Source organism: Ictalurus furcatus, chromosome 8 (genome assembly GCF_023375685.1).
Source record: "Ictalurus furcatus strain D&B chromosome 8, Billie_1.0, whole genome shotgun sequence".
NCBI classification, from domain to species: domain Eukaryota; kingdom Metazoa; phylum Chordata; class Actinopteri; order Siluriformes; family Ictaluridae; genus Ictalurus; species Ictalurus furcatus.
In genome coordinates, this window is record NC_071262.1 from 5,484,433 (window position 1) to 5,511,335 (window position 26,903).

Genomic DNA, 26,903 nt, shown 5'->3' on the forward strand with positions numbered 1-26,903 from the left:
AGGGATTCCAAAGTATCTGAACACGTGCTGGAACAGCAATTTGGCCACTGTAAAGGCAGATGGGATGGTTGGTAGTGGAATTAGTCACAGCGACTTGGAAAACTGATCCACGGCCACTAAGATGGTTGTCTTACCTTGGGAGTCTGGTAGGTCAGTGATGAAGTCAATGGAAAGCTGTGACCATGGGTGTTCAGGTATGGGTAGAGGATTGAGCTTGCCAGCTGGCAGTGTTTGGGGAACCTTTGACTGGGCACATGATGAGCAAAAAGACACTATGTGATGCACATCCTTAGCATGTTGGGCCACCAGTACTTCTCCCGCAACAGATGGTAGGTGCATTGTGTACCTGGGTGACCTGTGGCGACTGCCGTGCTGGCCCAGGAAATGAGCTTCAGCCGGGGCTGCTTGGGAACAATTCCCATTCTATGGAGCTGACTACACAGGAAGGAAGGAGAATGAATTTGTTGGGGTTTTCTTGAACTTCTGTGCTGTGTAGATGGGAGAGGGCATCAGTTTTGGTGTTCTTGGAAGTGTAGGACAGTGTGAACTGGAAGAATGAGAAGAATAATGACCAGCGGGCTTGACGAGGTGTCAGATGCTTGGCTGTATGTAGGTACTCAAGGTTCTTGTGATCTGTGAAAATGATGAAGGGGTGTGTTGCTCCCTCCAGCCAATGTCGCCATTCCTCCAGTGCTAGTTATCTGCCAAGAGTTCTGTTTCCCACATCATAGTTTTGTTCTGCTGGAGACAATATCTTGCAGAAGAAGGCTGCGGGGTGAATCTTGGGCTTATCTCTGAACCTCTGTGAGAGGATAGCTCCCACTCCTGTCTCCGATGAATCAACCTCCATGACAAAGGGCTTGGAAAGGTCAGGGTGCTTTAGAATGGGAGCTGTGGAGAAATCTTTCTTGACTTGATTTAATGCTATATGGGTGGTTGGATTCCAGGGTAATCGTTTTGGTTTGCCTCTCAGCAGGGACATTAACGGGTGTGATATGTAGCTGAAACCTCTGATAAAACATCGGTAGAAGTTGGTGAAGCCCAGAAATCATTGTAAATCCCAGACCATTCATGGAGTGGGTCAATCCACCACTGCCTGTACCTTGCTTTGGTCCATGGTGACTCCCTCAGGGCTGATGATGTAGCCCAAGAACAATATGGTGTGCTGATGGAATTCACATTTCTCAGCTTTTACGTAGAGCTGGTACTGAAGGAGTCTTTGTAATACTTGACGTACATGGCGGACAGTTTCTTTAGGGGAACCTGAATATATCAGAATGTCATAGATGTATGTGATTACATTTCGCCCCAACAGGTCCCTTAGGTCCCAAGGTCCAGAAGATGGTTGCTGATGTGAGTTATTCTAGGGCTGCAGGAACCAGAGGCAGAGGATAGCGATACTTGACAGAACATTGGTTGAGGCGCCGGTAATCTATGCATGGCCTGAAGCTGCCTCCAGTCTTCTCCACAAAGAAGAACCAGCTAAAGCAGGGGATTTTTAGGGTCTGATGTACCCTTGCTGGAGTACCTCTTGAATATATTCCTCCATGGCTCATTGTTCTGTCTGTGATAGTATGATGAACTGGAGTGGGTTGGTAATTGCTTTTGACTGATGTAGCCACCAGCGGAACTACTGATGTTTGTAGACAGTGTGCATGGCACTAAGGAGACCAGCGTGTGAGTTGTTTGTCAGTCCATGAGATACACGGATTATGTTGCTTCAACCAGCGGAGAACTAGGATGACGGGATGTCTGGCAGAGACTGTGACGTATGATCTCCTTGTGGAGTGCGCTGACTTGGAGGTAGAGAGGCTCAGTGCAGTGCGAGATGATCCTTCCCCCGATTGGAGCTCCATCAATGGCTTAGATCTTACGTGGCTATAGTAATGGATGAACGGGGATGTTGAACTGGTTCACCGTGTCTTGAACAATGAAATTCCCCGCTGCTCCGGAGTCAATCAGCACTGCTAGAACAGAAGAAACCCCTGATTATTTAACCATAACTGTTAGAACGAATGCTTGGTGAGAGAATAACTGTAATGGACTCACCATTTGAAAGTGGGGTCTGGAGCCCCCTTTCTCCCCGGTGTCCTGATGAGACTTGAGAGGGCACTGCCGGATGATATGCTTGTCTTGTCCAGAATTCCAGAGCATATTCTGCTACACATCGTGAACAGATAGGTGAGCTGTTAGTGATGCTCTCCCATGAGCCGTCCATGGGCCTCGAGGGCTTGTCGCCACTCCGGCATATCTGCTGCTTCCATGTTACAGCAAAGTATTCTGTCATGAAATGGAGGCATAGATGGAAGCAGGTGCAGGTTTGGTAGTTTAATCAAACAACAACAAGTCCAAAGAATAAGGCAAAAATTTAAAAAAGCATGGATAGACAGAGGTCAGGCAATTAGGCAAACTGTCCAAACAAGGTTAGGCATGAGAGATGAGGTCGTTAATGAGAACAAGGTCAGAATCAGGTAAACAAAAATTATATCAAGGCTTGGTATAGACACAGACACTAGGCATCTGAGTGTATACTTCGCAAAGACATTGTGTGTGAACAGTCTCTGTAAAGGAGTGGTGTGGGTGCAATTGGCAGCAGGTGTCTATAATTAGAATTTGGGAGATGGTTTCTGTGTGTGTTTGGGAGTTGTAGTTGTCTTCGGCCATGCTTGTAGTTCGTGGTGCATTCTGCGAAAGAGAGTCGCTAGTTTACAGTGATATGACACACAGGCCGATTGCCTCCATGCCACGCAAAAGGAGCCCCGACCAAGTATTGAGTGCATAAATTAACATACTTTTCAGAAGGTCGACATTTCTGTAGTATAAGTTCTTTATTCTAATATTTTGAGATATTAGATATTTGATTTCCATGAGCTGTAAGCTGTAATCATCAAGATAAAACAAAAACAACAAAAAAAAATGTTTGAAATATTTAACTTTAAGTGTAATGAATCTAGAATATCTGAAATTTCCACTTTTTTAATTAAATTATGTAAAAATGAACTTTTCCATGATATAAAATTTTTTTGAGATGTATCTGTAGTGCTTGTGTCAGCAAGGGGAGGAGGTGTATGGCACACTTCTCAGACCATCTCTGTGCAGCTGCCACATGCTTGAAGAGCTCCATGATCTATTTATCTATCTATCTGTCTATCTGTCTATCTATCTATCTATCTATCTATCTATCTGCAGTTCTTAACTTTCAGTTGTATTTTTTTTTAAGTTTATGAGGTGAACTTATGTTCTGCATACATCTATAAAATTTCACAGTACATTGTGAAATTGTGACCTGAAAACCTTGTCAGAAAATAATTCAAGCTACACTTTACATATAAGACACCTTTACTATTGCTGTGAACCTATTTTATTTTATTTCCAAGTAAAGCTAATAAAAAAGAAAAAGCCTATAGCTTAATACTATAGAGCATAATGCTGAGGGAGAGTAATGCTGAATTTGAATAAGAATTTTATTTGAAAATACAACCTTATCAGTTAAATGCTAATGGAAAACTCTAGGGAGATGGTGTTTTCTTTCAGGTAATGTCTACCTTGTTTTAGAGTACCTTGTGGTTTTTCAGTCATTTTCATCAAGAATATATTATTCCATTTAGGCTGTATGATTGTTGTTTGAGACCCCAACTTTCCAATTTAGCTCAACATTTACTCCTACAAATATAGATAAGCTAAACATGGGTTAACCTGAGGAATATTTTATGATACTATTTTTCAGGTTTTATAATATTTTTGTCTATTTCTTTGTGTTGAATGAAGTAATGCTTGCATACATAAACCTCACTCTGCCTCCTTTCCCTGCTTAAAAACTCTTAAATAGTTACAAGAACAAATATATCCTCACAATCTGCTAATTAAATCTGGCATTTCTACTGTTCCTCCATCATGGCTTGTCAACATCTTTAAACTAAACAAGAATATTATCTCCTACATACATGCAAACACATGTATCTATGATTAGAATAAAGCTGTTGGTGGCCTGTTGTATAGCATGACAGCTGTATGTCATTTGAAAAAGAACATATAGTGTATCTAAAATATGTCTTTAAAAAAATATAAGTAATCCTAATATTCAGATATACCTAGTGGTTATTTGAATATATGTGTGGCAAAAATCAAATATCCTAGCAAATAAAAAAGAAGAATAAATACATTAAGAAAGAGCTATTGGCTATAAATACATTTTGTCATGACTTCTTCAGTGTTGGATGCTAAAATTAAGCTAATTGGTTCTGCCTTCAATCAAGTGAATCAAGCTCATAAAGAGTTTATAGTGCTTCATGGCAAGTTGACTCATTCTTTTATCCTGGAAAATATGGCTTTGGTGAGATTATGTCTATTTCCATGCAGTGCTCTTTTTGCATTGATGCAATTTGCCAGGCCCTTCACTTCAGTAGCTTAGCCTTAATCTGCAAGCTCAGAAAAGCTAGGCTGAAAAATCAGCATCTTTAGACACTTTATTTATTTAATACCCTTTGTTTAATAATTTGTTTTAATGTGTGTTTTATATGATATTTCAAGGGGGGGGGGGGGGGGGACATAAGGCCATATTTAAGCCTGTGTTTGGATGAGTAATCTGAAAGTTCTATATGACCTCATGTCCTACTGTATTGGATCATGGCAGGGAAGAAGGGGCACCAGACATGAAGAGTAGAAGCCTTTATTTGTCACATATATATTACAGCACAGCGAAATAATTTTTTGCATATCCCAGATTGTTAGGAAGTTGTGGTCAGAGTGCAGGGTCTGCACTCTGGAACACAGAGGGTTAAGGGCCTTGCTCAAGGCAGTTTGGCAGTGCTGGGGCTTGAACCCAGAACCTTCTGAACCGTAACGCAGAGCTGTAATTGCTGTGCCACCACCGCCCTTAACATCATATTTGTTTCTGCTTCTCTTCTTGTATGCTTGCACCAAATTTCAGTTATACTTTAGCACTCACTAAGGTGTGGTTAGTGTGATGTCACACCATTACTTTGTTACCTGGATATTTCTTACTTTCAGCAGACATAATGGTAGGCTTATACCCCCAAAATTAAGCGCACTTCACTCAGCAGGTAGATCGTACTGTCTGTACAGAATTAACTGTAAAGCCACAGCGTAGTAATACTATAAAGTATACACATGCACTAAACACTATATTAGGAATGCCTGTACACCTACTTATTCATGCAATTTTCTAAACAGCCAATCATGTGGCAGTAGTGCAATGCATAAAATCATGCAGATTACAAGCCAGCAGCTTTGGGTAATGTTCTCATAAACCATCAGCATGGGGGGAAAATGTGATCTCAGTGATTCTGACTGTGGCATGATTGTTGGTTCCAGACAGGCTGGTTTGAATATTTCTATAACTGCTGATCTTGAAATTTCACACATTCTCTATAATTTACATTTATCAAGATTTCTGCTGAGGCACACAGTAGGTTCAGAATTTGGTGCAAACAGCATGGCTCGATGGACCCAACCTGCCTTGTGCCTTCATGGCCACAATTTACTCATCTTCAAATAGTTACATCTAGCATAATAATGTACCATGTCAAAGCAAAAGTCCTCTCAAAATGGTTTCATGAACATGACAGTGAGTTCAATGCTGTGTACTGGCCTTCCCAATCACTGGATGTGAATCCAGTAGAACAAATTAGGGATGTGGTAGAACAGGAGATTCGCAACATGAAAGTGCACCTGAAACTTCTGCAGGAACTCTGTGATGCAATCATGTCAACATGGACCAGAATTTCAAAGGAATGTTTCCATCATCTTGTAGAATTCATACAGAAACAGGTCAAAAGCTTCAGATGTTCACATAAAACATCAGAATGGGAAAAAGTGTTACCTCTGTGACTTTTTCCATAGCATGGTTGTTGGTGGCAGTTGGGCTGGTTTGAGTATTTCAGAATCTGCTGATCTTCTGAGAACAGGTTCTAGAGTTTACACAAAATGGTGCAAACAACAAAAAACACACTGTGTACAGAGGGTATGCAAGCTGTGTAGGGAATTTAGCCCGCGTTGGGATGAGCACAGACACACAGGAGGCCGTTTTAGGGTTATTCGTGGAGGGATCTTTATTTGAGACAAACAGTGAGGGGAGTGCGGGTGCGTGTGTGTGTGTTGAAGTGCAATCTGGCGGTGAGGGTCTCAGCTGTCTTCGGTTACAAGCGGGGGGCGGAGCCTTCACTCGCGTCGACTTCGTCTGCAAGAAACAGAAAAACACACAGCAGCGGTTAGCGGACATGCACGTGTCGCAAAACATCGCCTAACACACACCAGCTACTTGCGCACATACCTGGAGATCATCTTCTCCCGTTGTGAGTGGAATACCGCCCTTTTATATCCTCCCCTCGCCCGCTGGATGGTGGAATTCTTTCCGTGCGGTGCACCATTCACGGGCCGTGGGTGTGTCGGCAGCCCCACCCCGCCGCCATGTGCTCTCTGGCCATCCAAAACCTTGGTGGCGCTGAAGTGGCGCTGTCTTTTCAGTGCCACCGTGGCAGTCGTGGGAGGAGCGATCTTTGTTTCCTGTGCGCCGGTCACCAGCCTGTCGCCACAGCTGAAACACCGTGTTGTTGAGAGAGATAAGAAGAAACCACAGTGAGCAGAAAAGCACAACCAAAGTGAGCAGAAAAGCATCTCAGAATGCACAACACAGCAAACCTTGAGGTGGATGGGCTACAACAGCAGAAGTCCACATCATGTTCCACTCCTGTCAGCCAAGAACAACAATCTGAGGCTATCATGGGCACATATTTATTGAAACTAGACATTTGATGACTAGAAAAAGACCAAGTGATTTCTTTTTCTAATCTTCAAATGTCCAGTTTAGGTGAGCCTGTGTCAGATTCCTGTTCATGGCTGACAGGAGTAGAACCCTATGTGGTTTTCTGCTGTTATAGCCCATCCAACTCAAGGTTCAATGAAAATACCAGGAGATCAACAGTTTCTGAAATACTCAAATGCCATGGTTAAATTCACAAAGATCACACTTTTTCCCCATTCTGGTAAAATAAAAATAAATAAATAAATAAAAACATTTAAATGGTCAACAGGGGGAGCACGGTGGCTTAGTGGTTAGCACGTTTGCCTCACACCTCCAGGGTTGAGGATTAGATTCCTGCCACAGCCCTGTGTGTGAGGAGTTTGCTCTGGGTACTCCTGTTTCTTCCCCCAGTCCAAAGACATTGGCAGCTGATTGACATTTTCAGAGTGTCAGTAGTCTATGAATGGGTGTGTGTTTGTGCCCTGCGATGGATTGGCACCCTGTCCAGGGTGTCCCCTGCCTTGTGCCCCATACCCCCTCGGATAGGCTCCATGTTCCCCATGACCCAGTAAGGATAAGCGGTACAGAAAATGAATGGTTGGATGGAAAATAGTCAATGGGTCTATGAATGCAGCATACCACCAAGAGCAAGAAAACTTTCTGCTAATGAAAAATATGACTGCTAATAACAGCTGCTAATAAGATTTTACTTAGTTTTAACGATCTTTTAAGGGTAGTCTGTTTTGCCATTGTTTGTTCAACCGGTCTTGGTAGCCTTGAGTTCCACAAGAAAGCAGAAATTTTAACTTTGTAATTGAGTAAATTATCCTGCAGTAGATTTGACTGACTGTGTGACTGCCTAATGCAAAAGCCCAACAATTTCCATGGTCTGTACTCATTTTTTCACATGATTGTACATGTTAGCTGTTCTAACACTGCTAGTAAAATGCTGCATTATAGCACTTTTGCTTTCACGAAACTCTCACATTTTCATTATAATATTGTAGAGTGACTTGTTATTCTTCTACATCCCTTTTTACTGGGTTGCAAATATTATTACACTTAGATAAGTGTATTTCATTTATCTCATTTAAACAAACATGCTTAAAGACTGATGTTATTTTATGGTCAGAAATCTGACAACACAAAAAAGTAAACAAAACTTTGTAATCATAAAATCACTTGAGCATGGAGAACACATAGCCACACTCAGTATATTACTAGAAAATTGTATTAATGACTAGTTAAAACATTTTATGTATCCCATCCACCGATTATTTTCTCTTTTTGTTCATTGGTCCAAATCTCCTCAGCACTTCAGTTATCCATCCTTTTGCTCATTTTGCACCTCAAGACTAAAATATCATATTAGTATTGAACATGTTGAGGATAAATTTGGTATTGGTAACAGAGTCAAAATCTTGGTATCATGACAAGTTGAAACACATATTTGGAAATGCTCACTGGGAAAAAGTGAAGGTATCTTACAGATATCCATATACAAATGTATTATAAAACTTACAGAATGCATGGATGCTTACAGAAATAACAGCAGTCTTAAAGTAGTCAGATTCTGCCTTGAGATAGATGAGTAAAATGCTTCAGAATTTTTTTTGTGTGGTAGGTTAGCGCAGCTTTCAGTTATTTAATCTCCATATTAGAAAATGACCATAATTTATTGTTATTGTAAACTACTGAAGAATTTCATTTATAATGGGTTTGTTATTGTTTTTCATTGATCAGTTTTTTTTTTTGGTGCTGACATTATTTTGTTCTCTCTTAACCAAATGGTCTTCACCATTATATTGTACACTGCAGAGTGCATTTTATGCCATATGCTTATTTGCCATTAGCTCTATTCAGGGATAAGTTTTCACGACATATGGCTATAAAGAAAATGTTACTATGGACATCTGTGATATTTATCGTCAATTCAAACAGGATAAGTGATTTCTGTAGAAATTGGCAAGATGTGTATGTCTTTGTTGTCTAAGTGCTGATGACCCATCAAAGCATCCCCGTAACATGGTGCTGCCCCGTAGCATCATACATAACATGGTGCTGCACCTCAGTGTTTGATAATACAACATGGCACCAACAAAGCAAGAGAAAATCTGCAACTGGACGAGAGCTGAAACTTTATGTTCAGTTACAGTTTGGGGAGAACAACATTATCAAATGCTGTTTGAACAAATGGTACATAATCATTCTGTTTGCGAGGAGATTTTTGGGGAAGTTTGTGATAAATGTCCCTCTGTCAAAGTAGTGTTTGGCTACCTAAAAAAAATACAGAGAGTGCAGCCGCAGGGGATTAGTTTAACCTGGGTTATTTTTACAGGTCGTTTTACAGAGGTTAAAGACGCTGTAATCTTCACCGGCTCGGGAATGTGAAGACCGGAAAAAGTCCGGAAAAATAACAGACATGATTGACAATTCGCACAGGATTAAAATCACAGAGAAGCTCTGGTAATTATTACATTACCCCACCTCCCCATATAACACTAGTCTCGTCTGAATAGCCTTATTGTCACAATACTGATGTGAACAACTTTTCCAATGTCACATTTGAAATGGACTGTGATCAAGGTTTGAATATTTTTTTCAGAGGGTTGCACTGGATTTATTTTTTGGATCTGGATGTATCTTTGCAACCATGGCATGTCTGTACACAAAATGGCACTGAGCTCCATTAGGGAAAGGCTGTTTTCTCCCATCATTGGCTCTTCATTGAAAGTTGCCTCTTGGACAGCCGTGGGTTTTATTCATTTATTTGTTTCAGTTATATATTATGACTCAACATTTTATTTTTATTCATGCCACAGCCTTGCTCAAGTCATCTGTATTTTACTTTGTCTTCCCATATTTCTCTCTCTTTGTATCTTTATCTTTCTATACTTTCAGTATTAATATTATAAGCGTGGCTGCATTACACATGATATTCAGTGTTGTGTTGTGTTGTTTTAACTTTTCTCTAGCACTGCTTTTTGTTTCTTTAAAAAAGTAACAGGAGTTCCTTTCTATATTTTCCTACTTATCTACTTGTAATTCTCCTGTTGTTATTTGGGTTTCCTTCCCTATACTTCTTCTAAATAGGGATCGATCACTATTTTATTACTTTTGTTGTTTGTGTTTTCCCTAAATTACTCCTAGACAGCAAAAGTGGTGGGTGGAGTGAAGGACACTCAGGCAACAGTGACGTATGCAACTCATTTTGTGCATGCCATCTCCCATTAATACAGAGCAGTGCTGGCAGCAGCAGGGCACTCATTAGCTCTTTCATAACAAAAAATATGGGATGGAACCATGATGACACCAATATTGTCAGGGTCATATTGGTTTGACAGCAAAGAGAGCCTCCTTCTGATATCTCAGGGAAGGTTTGTGTGTTTGTGTGTGTCTCTGTGTATGAGTACATAATTATTCAGGGCAGATTAGTTGCAAAGGGCAGTGACCTTGCTACTCATAACCTTGCACACATTTTCTTCCTCTTTCCCTCACCTCTCTTACTTGTGTGCATTTAATGAACCTCTCAGTGCTCAGACGAGAATCCAGCCATGCCTCTGCATGCCTGTGTGTGTGTGTGTGTGTGTGTGTGTGTGTGATTTCAAAACATTTGGGTAGCATGTTATCCAGAGGAGCAGCTGGTCTGCCAGATGTTCCTTCCCAAGTGGGGTTGTCACAGGAGGACCTTTAATCTCATTCCTACTCTCCTCCCCAGACTAGCAGTGTCACCCTTAAAGCCCTTATATCCTTCCAGTTCTTCTACCTTTCCGTCCATATGCTGGGACTATACATTACTGTCTCATATTGTGGTAAAAATATTATTAACTTTTTAAAAAATTCCCTAGAACCCATACAAAGAACACTGCTACACCAGCAAATTTTTCCCTGTTCTTTGTGATAATTGTGTACCTTATATGACCTTTGATTTTCTTTTTTTTTCTTTTTTTCTTATCCCCTTTGTTTATTTAGCTGTCTGCCAATGGCTCTGCTGGAATCCCTACTGATAGCTGTCAGGTGGTGTTGCTGGGCAGCAGGCAAAGTGTAAGGGAAGGGGAGGAGTCTGTTACACATCTGTCAAATCTCATAGCTACAGCCACACTATGATGTAAAGGGTGCTGTCAGTAGATGGAGAGCACTTGAACTAGTGTTTCCAACTGGGATCCCTGGCAAGATCCCTATGGAAAGGGGAAGTGGGTAGTGAATGAAAGTCTCACATGGTGTTAGTTAAGTTGTTGAGACTGAAACGTTTGTCCCACAATGGTACTGTGCAAAAGTTTTAGGCAACATATTTTTTTTAGTACAAACTGTGGTATAGATTTTAGATTTCCAAACATTAGTTTTCTAGCACAAAATTATGTGGCACAATTTATCTTTGTTTAATTTTTTACATCACAAAAACCTGCAATTTAACAGCAGTGTGTAGTCTTTTTTTTTATATCCAATGTATTTACAGTACTGTGAAAAAGTTTTAGGCACATGCAAAGAAATGCTGTAGAGAAAAGATGCCTTAAAAATAATTAAATTAAATGTTTCTACATTAAAAAAAAAAAACGTAAAGAGCAGTAAACAGTAGTAAATGAAAGTCAATATATTTGGTGTGACAAAAAAATAAAAAATTAAAATAATAGTCTCTAGTACAATTTGTGCAGTTTTATAAGGAAATTAGCTGTAAGTTTTATTGAGCATCTTGCAGAACCAGACACAGTTCTTCTGGAGACTTTGACTGTCACACTTGCTTCTTATTTTTGCAGCAAAACCCAGAAAAAAATCCTACAGGAATAGTTTCTTTATTTAGAGTTAATCAGAATCACTTCATTGATGACAGATGTATGATGATTTGTTTTTTAACATGAGTGTGAATGTGATTGGTTAATTCTGAGCACAGTCATATGCCCCACACCTGCATACTTATTCAACTTACTAGTGTTTACTTAGTGTAAGTTTTTTTCTTCCCTAAAACGTTTCTATTTTTTTCACGCGAATTTTATTGCTTGCTATATCACATTAAAGGAAAAAGGTTAAATGTAAAAAGATCTGGCATTATTTATCTTGGTTTCATTTTTGTAAATCAGAAAAACCTTCTATTTTAACAGATGGTGGCAGCAGGGTCATATTTCTGTTTCATGACACTAGATTGGAAGTGTATTTTTGGTTTCATTGTCACTTTAATACGCTGTGTACCGAGTTTAAGGGGAAGGAAAAGAAAGCATGAAATGTTTAAACCACCAGCTGGATGAAAAGGGGTTGTGTGTCCTGAAACCTGACAGAGCAGAAGAGACAGAACAGGTGGAAGTGATACTGAGCAGTAGGAATAAGTGAGGCAGAGAGAGATGGATAGAGAGAGAGACTTAGACTGTGAGGTCTGGAAAGGTTGAGGTTGATGCAGGTGAGCAGAGTGGTAGAGTGAGAAAAAGAATTATATAGAAAGTAAGGAACAGATGTAAGTAACTTTGGCTGTTGAAGGATATGATTTTGAGATGGGTTTGATAGTGTTGAGAGGTGATGGAAGGAAAGCTTTGAATTATATGGCCCATCAGTGGATGCTGTGCATCAGGGGTTTCTTTGACATGAATGATTCAGTAACAGAAGTTGCTCAGTAAAACCCTGTCTCTAAATTCAGCAAATGGCTTTGGGTTTTTGGGATAGCAACTGCTCTAGTTAACAGTTCACTTTAAAAAAAGAAAACATCAAAAGACAGATAAATAAATAAAAACCTATTACATTATTTATTTAGTTGTATATCCATAAAGCATCAGAGTGAGAGGGAGGTCATAGATGCATTTTTTTTCTGTTTTGTTCCTGAAGAACAGTCTTGTCTCAAAGAGAAACCTGCATATCTTTAGACTTTTCATTATAGGGACTGGAACTTTTGCAATTTGGAGTTTCAAGCGGTTTTAAAAAATGTAAAGTGCTTTTAGATTCCTCCTCAATACTGCTGGCTCAGAGCAGTATAGAGTAAGGCTAGTAAATGGACAACAATCTGACTACACCAAGATATTAATGAAGAGTTTCCATTCTCTCATTTTTATTTTTGTTACTGCTACACCAGTAGTAGTAGGTGGGTAATTCTGTAATTGCATATTAATTTGCCATTTATCAAAAAGAACATGTTTGCAGTTGATGTTTACAATGTTTACAGATTTGACCAAGTTGGTAAAGGTGTTGGAGTTCTGATATATGTTAAATCCAAATTTTCCATTTACCATTTCAGCAAAATGCCTCCAACAGTATAAAAGAGCCACCATTTTTCCTTTACTTTGCTACTCATCTGTATATACAGTGGGGTCCAAAGTGAAAAGGGCCATGAGTGAAAATGCTTCTGTTTGGCATTATTTTTCAATTTAGCACAAAAACACAACAGGTTTTCATTTCAAATGATATTATCAGCAATAAGTGAAAAGTAGTTTCATATAAATATCTACATGGATTTCAACATTTTATAGTATTTGGTATGTTCTCCTTTTAAACTCTACCAGTTTGTGTAAAACCTGATGATCCATGTTAAATCAAATCCATCGGTGTGTCATCTGAACACATGCTTCAATGGAAGGGATACGACTTATGGAAAATCTGACCTTTTGTACAAAGCAGTTAACATTGTCAATATCACAAATTAGCTTAAATTTAAATAGTGATCTAGAAATTGTGCAACAGCTTGAATTTTGAATAGTCAACAGCACAGTTCTTTTTTTTTTGTTTTAAAATTTTATCCTGTTATAAAACAAATTTGGGGAGGTGGGAGCAGAGCAGTAGTAGTGAACCTGACAGACCTGATCATTTTCCTTTAATTTTAATTTCAACATTAATTGTTTCATGTTAATTACTCTATGAGTTATGCACTCAAGTTAAAACTATATAAAAAAAAATCAGTAATAACTCTGATGTTCATTCATAAATTGCTCTTTTTTATTTTTATTGATTTAACCATTATTTAACCAAGAAGTTCCTTGAGATTAAATCTTTTTTTGCAAAGAGACCTGGTCAAGAAGGCACACCATTACAGAGTAACAAACTTAAAACTCAAACACACAAAAACAGACATAAAAATACAGACAAAAAAAATACAAAACCTATCCAGCTTATTAATAGCAATTACACTCTTCAGTTACACAATTTTCTATCAGAACTTTAGATCCCATTGTAGCAAATTGATTAAAGTGTAATGTTTTCTGAATGACCAGGGAGCAAAATAAGCAAAAGCCTTTCTTCAAATTTCTCACAAATCCTGGGTACCCTATAGAGCAACCATCTAGAAGAGCGAGAATCATAACTGCTGCTCATAGGTAATTGAAGATTACATAAATAAGAACGGAGATTTCCCTGTATAGCCTTATAATATACCAATGTTGCTGTTTCCTTAAATTTAATGAAGGACAAGAGACCAAATCTTCAAGAACACAATGATGTGTACTAGACAACAAATTGGTTATAAAACATAAAGAGCTATGATGCACAGAGTCTATACAGAGCAGTTTAGAGGAAGCAGATGCATATAAATAATATCTCCATAATCAAGAACACTTAAAAATGTAGCCTGAACAAGCATTTTCCTAACTGCTAAATTAAAACATGCCCTATTACAGTAGTAAAATCCCAACCTAACCTTCAGCTTCTTCATTAAATGTGCAATATGCAATTTCAAAGAAAGCCTATCATCCAACCAAATACCCAAGTATTTATAAAATGATACTTTTTCAATTGATTCCACTCCTACATTATGAACACCTAAAATATCTGTGATCTTGGAGTCAGCTCTAGAAAAGATCTGGCAACTTTTGAAAAGCAATCTGAAGCTCATCAACAGCCTGACTCAGAGAAAAGGCTACTGCGTAAATCATAGTATCATCATAAAGATGTACTTTAGCTGTAGGCATATTCTTCCCAATGTTATTCATGAAATAGAAATAAAACAGGGCTAGACGTGAACTTTGGGGGACTCCCATTTTAGAGATTTCCAAAAAAGAAATTGACTTGTATCCACCTATTTGTACACACTGCGTTCTATCTTTAAAGTATTTTTAAACCACCCTACAGCCTTGACACCCATCCCAATATCACAAAGTTTGTCCAACAGCATCTCATGGTCCAATGACTTGGACAAATCAATTAACAGGGCCATGCAGTGCTGATTTGTATCCAAGGCATTGATGATATCATTTGTTACCAACATAGCTGCAGATATAGTACTATGACCTACTATAAAACCAGACTGTATTTCACTTTATTTCACAAGATGGTATTATTAGCCAAAAATGTTTCACTTGAAAATTTACTTGCCCAGATTTTCGAATCTGATAGATACTAGTAGATAGTTTGGATATGGGGCAATAATCAATTAAATCCAAAGGGTCCCAACCCTTCAATAAAGGGAAAAGATAGGCTGCTTTCCAAATTTGAGGAATCATATTTGTCTGAAGACAAAATCAAAAATTTGCACAATAGGCTCAGCTATAAAATCAGCTGCAAGCTTCAGATGATATGGATCCAAATTGTCGCATCCAGTTGACTGTTTTGCATCAACAGCCTTTAAAGCTTTACTGATCTCCACACTAGAGCTAGGTCTAAATACAAAGGGGTCCATAAATAAATGATGACCTGATGACATAGATATGAAGTTAAAATTAGAGCTCCCTTTACCCTGAAACATAAGTATTGGAAGAGACCCCAAGGATATAAAATTATCATTATAATGCCTAACTATATCATCTTTATTCTTAATTTCAGTGAATTTACCAAAATGTGCTCTGGGAGGCCTAAAGTAGAGGTTCAGAGGTTTATGTGGGAGTTCTACACTTTGACATTTGACATATACATGTGCTTAATGTTGGCCTTCAGGAGGCCCCCTCCAAACTCATAACCCCAAGCAATTGCGTCCCTTCCCTATCCTGTAACTACAACTCAATTTACAACATTGACACAATAAAAAATGCAAATCTAGTTAATTGTGCAAAAAATAGGATTAAGTGCTATTTTATAAGCTGGAATCCATTAAATGTGGATTTTATTACATTGAGAAATTTGCAGTGATTGAGTGTGATTAACATGATCATAACTAGGATCCTTCTCGCATCTAAATTACCCTTAATGTACAGTATGTGCAATATATTAGACCACTACTATTGGAGGAAATGTTTATTTTATCTTTGCCTAATTCTTATTTGTATATTATCTTATTAGTCTCAAGTGTATTTTCTTTGTCTCTTACTTTTATGTTACATTTTTTACACATGCTTTATAGAAATTAGTTTTGTGCTGTCTTGCCTCACCACCTTTACCTTCACCAAATCTCTCTTTATTGAGTTATAGTAGAGAAAGCACTGAAGAGCTCATGTCTTACCCTTAAAATACACAATGAGACAGTAGACAACTAGAAGGCTTCTATTGTACTCTGCTCATGAGAAAATGGACATAGTCTAGTTTTCTAGTCAGTGTTTTGAGTCTTGTGAGATCTGAAGCTCATGCTGGTTGCCTCTTTTTTCTTTTTCTTTTTTTTTCTTTTTTTTTAATTATAAATAAACACTGATTTTGCATCATAGTCCAATTTGGTAACTTCTTATCTTCCTTACCACTATTCCCATAACATTGCAGAACACCAGGCTGTGGACTAGCCATGGACTGTGTCACCTGATATAATTATACAGCATCTTGCTTCATGGATGTTTCAGTAGCAAAAGGTAGCAGCACTAAGACAGAAAACACACACACACACACACACACACCCACACACACACACACACTAATTCTCATCCTTGTAGAATGAAAGTGCATTTGTCTTTATCTAGTGACAGCCCTGTAGGCTTGTGCTTGTGTGGCTTTGTCTGTTTCTCACTGTCCATTTACTGTATATTAGCATAGTAATTATCTGCTCATGTGTTATTTTTAATTCATCCCCCTTGTGATGATAAACACTTAAAAAGCAATCACATCTGTCTGATGCACATTTTGTAGCTGTTTACTTTATTGTTGAACTTTTTGAAGTTTTGTTCAAACAATTCACAAAAATACTCTGCTCTCATGGATATCAAACAATTGCAAACAAAACACAGGTTTATCAAAAATAACTTTGTTAAATATAGGTTTGCAACAGTTATTGGCACCCTTTTAGTCAATACTTTGTGCCACCTCCCTTTGTCAAAATAACAGTTCTGAGTCTTCTCCTATAATGCCTGATGAAATTGGAGAATGCATGATAAGGGATCTGAGACATTCCTTCATACAGAATCTCTCCAGATCCTTCAAACTCTGGTGGACTCTCCTCTTCTGTTCACTCCACAGGTTTTCTATGGGTTTCAAGTCAGTGGACTGGGATAGCCATGGCAGGACCTTGATTTTGTTGTCAGTTAAAAACATTTTTGTGTTTATTTTGAAGTATGTTTTGGACCGTTGTCCTGCTGGAAGATCCAACCATGGCACATTTAAGCTTTCTGGCAGAGGCGGTCAGGTTATCATTTAATATCTGTTGAAATTTGATAGAGTCCATGATGCCATATTTCCTAAGAAAATGTCCAAGTCCTCTGGCAGAAAACCAGCCCCTAAACATTAAAGAGCCACCACTATATTTAACCATGGACATGAGATTCTTTTCCATATGGCTACCTCTTTGTGTGTGCCAAAACCACCTCCGGTGTTTATTTCCAAAAAGCTCTATTTTCGTTTCATCTGACCATAGAACCCGATCCCATTTGAAGTTCCAGTAGTGTCTGGCAAACTGAAGATGCTTGAGTTTGTTTTTGGATGAAAGTAGAGACTTTTTTCTTGAAACCCTTCCAAACAACTTGTGGTGATGTAGGTGACTTTGGATTGTAGCTTTGGAGACTTTCTGACCCCAAGACACAACCAACTTCTGCAATTCTCCAGCTGTGATCCTGGGAGATTTTTTGGCCACATGAAGTATCCTCTTCACAGTGCACTGAGACAATATAGACACAAGTCCAATTACAGGTTGAATCACAACATTTGCAGTTGACTGGAACGTCCTAATTATTGCCCTGATGGTGGAAATGGGCATTTTCAATGCTTCTGCTATTTTCTTATATCTACTTCCCATTTTGTGAAGTTCAACAACCTTTTGCTGCACATCACAGCTATATTCATTGGTCTTACCCATTGTTATGAATGACTAAGAGAATTTGGACTATGTTTTACCTCATATTTACACACTTGTGAAACAGGAAATCATGGTTAAACAATTGCCTGTATTTAAAATATTTTTCTCATATGAATTCATAGGGGTGCCATTAATTGTTGTACACCTATATTTAACAAAGATTTTTTTTGCATAAACCTTTGTTGTGTTTGCAATTGTTTGATATCCATGTGAGCCGAGTATTTTTGTGATTACTTTTTAACAAAAGATCAAAAGATTAAACAATAAAAGCAATTTTTCACAGCCTTCATCAGATCAGGCCACCTTCTTCCATTGCTCCACGGTCCAGTTCTGATGCTTATGTGCCCATTGGAGGTGCTTTCACTGGTGGACAGGTGACAGGTCTATGCCTATGCAGCCCCATATGCAGCAAGCTGCAATGCACTATGTGTTGTGACACCTTTCTATTATAGCCAGCATTAAATTTTTCAGCAATTTGTGCTATAGAATATCTTTTGTAGTGTAGTGAAATGAGCTATTTGAGTAAGATGCCTGCATTCTCCACCAAAATATGTAAGGATATTATCAGATCAGCTCATAAAATGACATATTAATATTTTAATATGTGATCAACTATTCATCCAGCAAGAAGTTGAAATTAGTGTATTTATTAATTCTGCATAAGATATTACCTCTGTGGCCACCGGCAATAATATCGTAAATATAGTGAAAACACTATATTAAGAGCATAGTAACAAGATTGGCAGTTTAAGACAGTAACTTGTAAACACAGAGGCAGAAACACTTGCCTTTAAAATCAGAGGAAATTTTATTAGATTATTCTAAAATACAGAAATTAATCTAACATACAAACACACAAGCATACACAAATGTCAACAAAGAAGCCTTTGTATCAAATGCAATGCATCAAGAATCTGGAGCTACTCTACTTGCAATTGCATTGTCTCTTTGGACAGGGATTCCCTTGTTGCATCGTTGTTCCTTCACAGGTGCCATTGTAACAAGATAATCAGTGCTATTCGCTTGAGCTCTCAGTGGTTTTAAAGTTATGGCTTGGCAGTGTATATACAGGTGCATCTCAAAAAATTTGAATAACATGGAAAAGTAAATTTTTTTCCATAATTTAATTCAAAAAGTGCAACTTTAATATATTCTAGAACCATTACACATCAAGTGAAATATTTCAAGCCTTTTTTGTTTTAATCTTGATGATTACGGCTTACAGATCATGTAAATCTAAAATCCAGTATCTCAAAATATTAGAATAAAGAATTTTTAATTCAGAAATGTTGACCTTCTGAAAAGTATGTTTATTTATGCACTCAATATTTGGTCGGGGCTTTAATCCTTTTGCATGAATTACAGCATCAATGCGGCATGGCATGGAGACAATCAGCCTGTGGTACTGCTGAGGTGTTTGTTATGGAAGCCCAGGTTGCTTTGATAGCGGCCTTTAGCTCGTCTGTATTGTTGGGTCTGGTGGGCAAATGCTGGAAAAGGAAATCAGCATCTCCATAAAACTTGTCAGCAGATGGAAACATGAAGTTCTCTAAAATCTCCTGGTAGATGGCTGCATTGACTCTTGACTTGAGAAAACACAGTGGACCAACACCAGCAGATGACATGGCACCCCAAATCATCACTGACTGTGGAAACTTCACACTGGACTTCAAGCAACTTGGATTCTGTGCCTCTCCACTCTTCCTCCAGACTCTGGGACATTGATTTTCAAATGAAATGCAACATTTACTTTCATCTTCCCATGATTGTGGTTGTGTGTACTGAACCAGACTGAGAGATTAAAGGCTCAGGAAACTTTGCAAGTGTTTTGAGTTAATTAACTGATTAGAGCTCTTCTCAGGTCAGCATTTCTGTATTATAAATTCTTTATTCCAATATTTTGAGATACTGGATTTTTGATTTCCATGAGTTGTAAGCCATTATAATCTCGATTTAAACAAAAAAGGCTTGAAATATTTCACTTCATGAGTAATGAATCTAGAATATTTGAAAGTTCCAATTTTTTAATTAAATTACAGAAAAAAATTTACGATATTTTTCCATGCTATTCTAATTTTTTTTAAATGCACCTGTATGTGTGTGTGTCTGTGTATCTATCTATCTATCTATCTATCTATGTGTATATATATATATATATATATATATATATATATATATATATATATATATATATATGCGTATGTATATATATATATATATATATATATATATATATATATATATATATATATATATATATATATATATATATATATGTTATTTTCCCATTCTTGCTTCTCCTTATTTCTTCATGCATTGCATTTGTGTTGCAGTGTAAATAAATCTAAGTGTCCCTTTTCCTCTGTTCCCCTGCAGACAACCGTCGCACTGGTTTGGAAAGATCACGCTCCCGGCATAACACAAACACTATGGGTCGATGATCACAGTCCGTCTGTGCACATTAGCCAAGTGCCAAAGACCTAGGAGTGGGTGCACACTGGAGGTAAAATATGGATAGCTCACATTTGTATGTGCCTTCCAGCGTGGCAGGATCCTCACAACACATACACACACACAAAAAAACAAAAAACAACAAAAAAACGATCTTCATAAGTGAAGACTACAAACTTCACAGAATTGCTACTGTTACACTGCCTTACATGTGCAATCTGTGTATTCCTTTCATATTAAAAATTTCCTTAACATATTGTTTTAAATTTCCTTCAAATCTATTATTGTCATTTTCCTGATTGTGATGGGTTTGCATTCATCTTTATGCTTCCCATAATGCTAATACAGGGTGTCCCAAAAGTCTCAATACATAGGGGACTATGTATGCCAGCACCATATCAGTTGTGCCTTCGTCAGTGGATGTTCATGGAGGTCCACTTCACGGTTGGTCCGCAACACTTCCAGTCTTTATTAATTTGTTAATAAGTTTGTAAGTTTGGCAACACTAGTTGTGTGTGATGTGCTTGCCATGTTTCCTGTTAAAGTTCATCACATCCTTGTGACAGCTTCCCAATCCAGCCATGAGAATGTTTGCAATTCATTCTTCTTTTGTCATTCTTAAAGGCTATCTGGGGAAAATATATATGTGTGTGTGTGCGTGTGCGTGCGTGCGTGCATGCGTGAGTGCGTGCGTGCGTGTGCATATGCTTGCGTGCGTGTGCAAAACTTTTGGAAGACCTTTGTATGGAGACTTTTGGGACACCCTGTAGTTTCCTGTTGTACATGAATGTTTGAGTAGGTTTGAGTGGTTAATGTTTTTTATTATTTGACAAGTACATATAAAATTGTAGTCGATTAAATGATCTACAATTGTGTATGGCAGGACAGAACTATATGTATACAAAGGACTCATTTGCTGCCATTAATTGAACAAAACCTTGGCCTGATTTGTACTCTGATTTTCATTCCCTTACCTGTTCACCCATCTTTCAGTTTCAACTTATACTGATCATTATATTCTCTCTATATAAAATGGAATTTAATTTTAGCCTCATTAATATATGGTATATGAGATTTGTCTTAGAGATTTACACATGACTGTTTTTTATAAATTCCACTTGTGCCAGCTCAACCAGTTATTTTTTTTTTTTGTAACCCCCTGTGATATTTTCTAATGAACTTACTTGGTTCTGTATCATCAAAACATGAAGAAACTTAAACCACAGCGTCTTTGAAGATAAAGCATTTATTGTCTATAAATGAATCAAGTAAACTGTACGAGCACCCTGCCACATCCATGCACCCATGTTAATCAGTTTATAACATGAGTTGTTAGTCATATCTGACCACCCACTCTCCTATACGTATGAAAGTAAGCTCTTTCATGAGCTTATTATTGGGTCCCATAGGATCCCCGTGCTGATGCACATTTTTTATTTGTCTGGCAAATAACACTTTTTTTTCCTTTGAATCTGGAGTAGCATAAAAGATGAAAATGCTATATATAAACACTTTAAGCATATCCTTTAAGCATGTCCCATGTCAGAGGTTAGTTAGAAGATAGTGAGAACTGTTGTATTAGAGTAACTTGAGGTAAATAAGTATTGCAGTTTTTATATTTTATGATGCAGTGTAATTTCTGTCTTGTTTGGTTCTCTGTTGTGAAACAGAGAAGTTTTTAATCAAAAAATATCAATAAGTGCTGACTTGTGTGATCCATTGGCTGCATTTAAGCGCTTGTTGGTTGACCCAGCCTGCCCAAGCACTTAGTCTCAAACTTTCCAGTCCTTCCCTGCTTTTTGAAAAGTGTTATATGTCCAGAATCAAGAAAAGTTCAAGTAGTTTTGTTCACTGCACATTTTTCATGTTTCATGTTTGTATTTCACCCTTCATAGAAGTATTTAGCCATAATTTAACTCATTGTTAAGATGTGCTGCTGTATCCTTGAGAGGGGTAATGACAGAAAAGATTCATGTATACATGTATACACATGACATTGTAGCTGCCTCTAAGTGGAATTCATTATTAAAATCACACTTTAGCCCCATCTGCCTTTTTCTCGTTGTTTGAATAGCTGCTTGCTATCATATCTTTTTTTGTTATTATTATTATTATTATTATTATTATCATTATTATTATTATTTAAGTAAATCACACTGTGCAATCAAAACAAAGGTATTGGCTGTTATGAATCTTTTGTGGGCACTAACAACACAGCTTATTTCTGCCAATGTATTATGCATGGCTATAGAGACATAATCTTTGTTATAATAGAGTAGCAAAAATTCCACTCTTATGCTATGACTATCCTTAAGCTGCAAGATGCACTGCTTTTAGGACATTTTCATCCAGTTTTGTTGTTATTCAATAATCAAGGAGCAGCAATGAGTTCAAGATGTAGAAAGGCTGGAAATTTTCCAACTTTCATGTATACACATGACTTAAAAATGTTATTAATCGTACTTAAATAGCAAGTTTATTACTACGCTTTTACTGAAGGTATTAAAAGAATAATTTGATCATCTTAAATAGACCTGTTAAAATTCACACATTAATATAATATAAAATAAAGTGATTGTTGCTTATTGTAACTGAATACATTTTAAACAGGATGTCATTGAAGCATGTATGTGTTTTGAAGCATTTGAAATGTGTACAGTTTACAACTAGAGATAGCCAATATGATTCACTATAGCTATAGAAAAGAAATCCAAGTAAATATATAGAAAAAAATAGATAAAAATAAAGTGTTTCAGTATAGTGTTGGACAGCTTTATAACATCTTGCATAAGTATTCACCCACACTGAATGTTTCCACATTTTGTAGTGTTTCAACATGAAATTTAAATATACTTAATTGGGATTTTTACCATTTAATTTACAAAATATGTCTAACATTTTAATGTGTAAAATGTGGAAGAAAAAAAAAACAGTTTAGGGAAAGGAAATAGAACTACCTGTAAGTCTTTTGGGATATGTCTCTGTCAGCTTTGCAGATCTGGATCCTGATATTTTTGCCTATTTTTGTAAAAGTTATATCAGTTTGGGTTAGGTAGAGACCACTGCTGAGCAGATATTTTGAAGTATTGCGACAGATTTTCAATCAGCTTGAGATCTGGGTTTTGACTGGGCCATTAACACATTCAGGCTCTTGGTTATGAACCATTCCAGACCATCTTTGGCAGTATGCTTAAGGCCACTGTCTTGTCAAAAGTTGAACCCCAGCCTTAGTCTCAAGAATATATTTTCTTAAAGGATTGACCTGTATTTGGCTTCTTCTATCTGACCAGATTTCCAGTTGGTGCTGATTAAAAAGCATCCCCATGCTTCACTGTATAGATGTTGTTCTCAGACTAATGGGTTTTTTCTCGGCACCCTTCAATGTAGCGTATCTGAGCTATAGTTGTCCTGTGAACGGCTTCTCCCATCTGAGCTGTGGTTCTTTCCAGCTCCTTCAGAGTTACCCTTGGCCTCTTGGTTGCTTCTGGTTAGTTCCTTACTCGGTCACTAACTTTTGGTCCTCTAGTGTGTAGTTTAGTTCCATTGATTAATTTGGTTTAACCAAACACAGATTGATACACTTCAAAAACTATGTAAGACTTGTTTTGATAGCTTCTTGTTTTTCATTTATATTAACAGCATTTGGCAGGCGCCCTTATCCAGAGTGACTTCCATTCATCTCAATAACACAACTGAGCAGTTGAGGGTTAAGGGCCTTGCACAAGGGCCCAGCAGTGGCAGATTGGTGGTGCAGGGATTTGAACTAACAACCTTGTGATCCTACTTGTGATGCTTGTGATTACCTACTAAGCTACCATTTTCACAATCAGATGTATGACGCGTCAAATGTTGGACGTGTCATCATTTTTTTCAGTAAATATATTTCCTATACTTATTTCCCCCACTGTATGTATGGAATGCCATGTCCCTTGCCATGTGGCTTTGTGAAACAAGTTAAATAAAATTATTTAAATTAATGGCATATTTCTTATTAAAAATTATTTCAATAATAAAAATTATTGAATCACTTAATGTTGAAGAACAAATCATGGAATCACCTTGTAATTTGCATTTCAAAACAAATATCAGCAAGTCTAAAAGTGCTAATTAATTTGCAGTTAAGAGAATGCTCATAGACCTTACAGACTTTAACCTTGGAATTTTTAAAAAGGAAACCCGGCCCCAACAAGAGAGTTGTCAATTAAAACAATGGAAAAGATTTTAAAACTCCTTCAAGAAGGAAATCCAGCATATAGTGTGGCAAAAGATGTTGGTTGTTCCCAGTCAGCTGTGTCTAAAATGTGGTGCAAGTATAAACAAAATGGGAAGGTTATAAGAGGAAAACATACGGGTATACCAAGGAAGACATCAAAGCATCAGGATACAAAACAAAGCAATATGCCTTGTAAATAGAAAATGCACAACAAAACAGATTAAAACAAATGGGTGGAAATAGGAGTCAATGTTTGTGACAGAACTGTAAGAAATTGGTTGAATGAAATAGGATTTACATATAGAAAAGTCAAACGAAAACCATATAGAAAAGTCAAACGAAAACCAGCACTAACACCTTACCAGAAGGAAACAAGGTTACAGTGGGCTAAAGAGAAGCATTCGTGGAGTGTGAATGATTGGATGAAATTGATATCTACATTAGCCAAGGAAATGATGAACAAAATGAACTTTTGTCTGGTACTGTTCTAATGAAACATAAAGATTAGTGCCAGAAGAAAACAATCAAATTCCTGTTCCCATTTATGATATGGGGTTGCATGTCAGGTAATTGACCAGGAGAGACCTCAACAGTCAATACACGGGTGTACACTGAAATTTTGGACACTTTTCTCATTCCATCGATAGAAAATAGGTTTGATGATGTGAAAGCTTTTCTTCAGGAAAGACATATCTCAATGACATGGCCAGCAAACAGTCCGGATCTCAATCCAATTGAAAAGTTGAAAACCTGGTAAAAGAAAAATACAAGGCTCCATGCTGCAAAGCTGATCTGTCATCCGCTCTATGAGAAAATTGGAACCAGCTTGATGGAGATTATTGGTAAATGGTCTGCACTTACATTGTGTCTTTTAACCATACTAACCAGTAATGTTCTTTACACCTGTACACCTGTTCTACAATGTTCTTTACACCTGTTTTTCATTCACCCTTTCACACACACACACACACCAAAGGCAAGGTAGCCTGCCATCAGAGGCAACTTGGGGTTGTCTTTCCAAGGACGCTTTGGCATGTGGTGTCACGTGGACTGGGAATTGAACCACCAATGATGTGATTAGTGGACAACCCACTCTACCACCTGAGCCACAGCTACCCTACAAATGTTGTTTTTCATTAGTGAAGTCCATGCCTCAAAGCATTCAGGCTGTCTTAAAATCCTGAGGAGGAGCAACAGAGTACCAATTATGATTTTTTTTGTGTTGATTATTCCATATTTTCTTCCTCAACATTGAGTGATTCCATAATTTTTTTCTTATACTTGATCTCAAAGAACAGATGCTATTAATTAAAACTATTTAATTTAATTTGTTTGAGGTAAGTACTTAATACAGACACTTTCTGTCAAAATGTCTGATTGATTTATGCCCCTATGTAATTTATGATCCTCCTTGTTCCCCTGGCTGGCAGTTCTGTAGGTTGTGTAAATTTATTACCTCTGGTAACCTTATTGATCTTTATGTGTGTGTGTGTGTGTCTGTCTGTCTGTGTGTGTGAGATAATGGACATGGACCCAGGTTTTCTGGGTCTGTGTTGAGCAGGATACTCCGAATGATTACGATGTGTTTATGTTAATGAGTTTAGTGTGAACCCTGCTTTTTACAGTTTATTCCACACAGTGCATACATTTGTGGTAGAAGTGAATATTTGTTTCTGAAATTACTTTTCCAGTAAGTATTGTTTATTTTGAAGTGTAAGCATACTTCAAGAGAATATGATTGTTGTAAGAAAGTGTATCAAATGGTTAGCTATGATACGCATGTGTATTAATGTGGTCGTTCCATTTTGTGTAACTAGGCCATCAGAAAATACTAGACATGATGACTGAATGTGTATGTTGTATTAGAATTGTGGACATAACGTGTATGTGTATGTGTATGTATATGGCTGATTTATGTGTAATCACATTGTCAAGAAATGAACAGACTGATGTTTGTGAAATTATTTAAACATTTGTTGATTACATTCTTGAGAAAAACACTGTGATGTGTATAAAATTTCTACAGTCCCTCGATGTTGTATGATACCGTTGTTCTCTTTTATTGAAATAAATACCAAAACACTTAAACCATCAATGTTATACATTGTGGAGACTGAGGTGACGATATGTCCAAATAGATGAAAAATATTTGTTACACACCTTTTAAACAAGGTTGTTTAGAAGGTAAAAACTTTTTAAAAGATGGTGTTTTAAAATAATCATGCACTTCATTTAAACTATAAACAAGTTTTCGGAATGGCTTGTCGGCGGGGATACTTACTCGCTACACAGAGCTACTACTCTAAAATGCAAAAGGAGTCGGGTTTTGGTCTATGGTATTGACAGCCCATGTCCCCCTGACTGAC

General features: G+C 37.5%; 1 protein-coding gene across 3 annotated transcripts in view; it reads left to right on the forward strand.

The window, feature by feature from the left end:
- The window catches only part of diaph2 (diaphanous-related formin 2), a 380,814-nt gene extending 354,202 nt beyond the window's left edge, over positions 1 to 26,612 (forward strand). For all 3 annotated transcript variants that reach the window (XM_053630382.1, XM_053630381.1, XM_053630383.1), the window contains one exon: positions 20,250 to 26,612. In XM_053630382.1, coding sequence (XP_053486357.1) covers positions 20,250 to 20,314 — 65 coding nt within the window. In that variant the 3' untranslated portion in view covers positions 20,315 to 26,612. The remainder of the gene's footprint in view (positions 1 to 20,249) is intronic.
- The last annotated feature ends 291 nt before the right edge of the window (positions 26,613 to 26,903 follow it).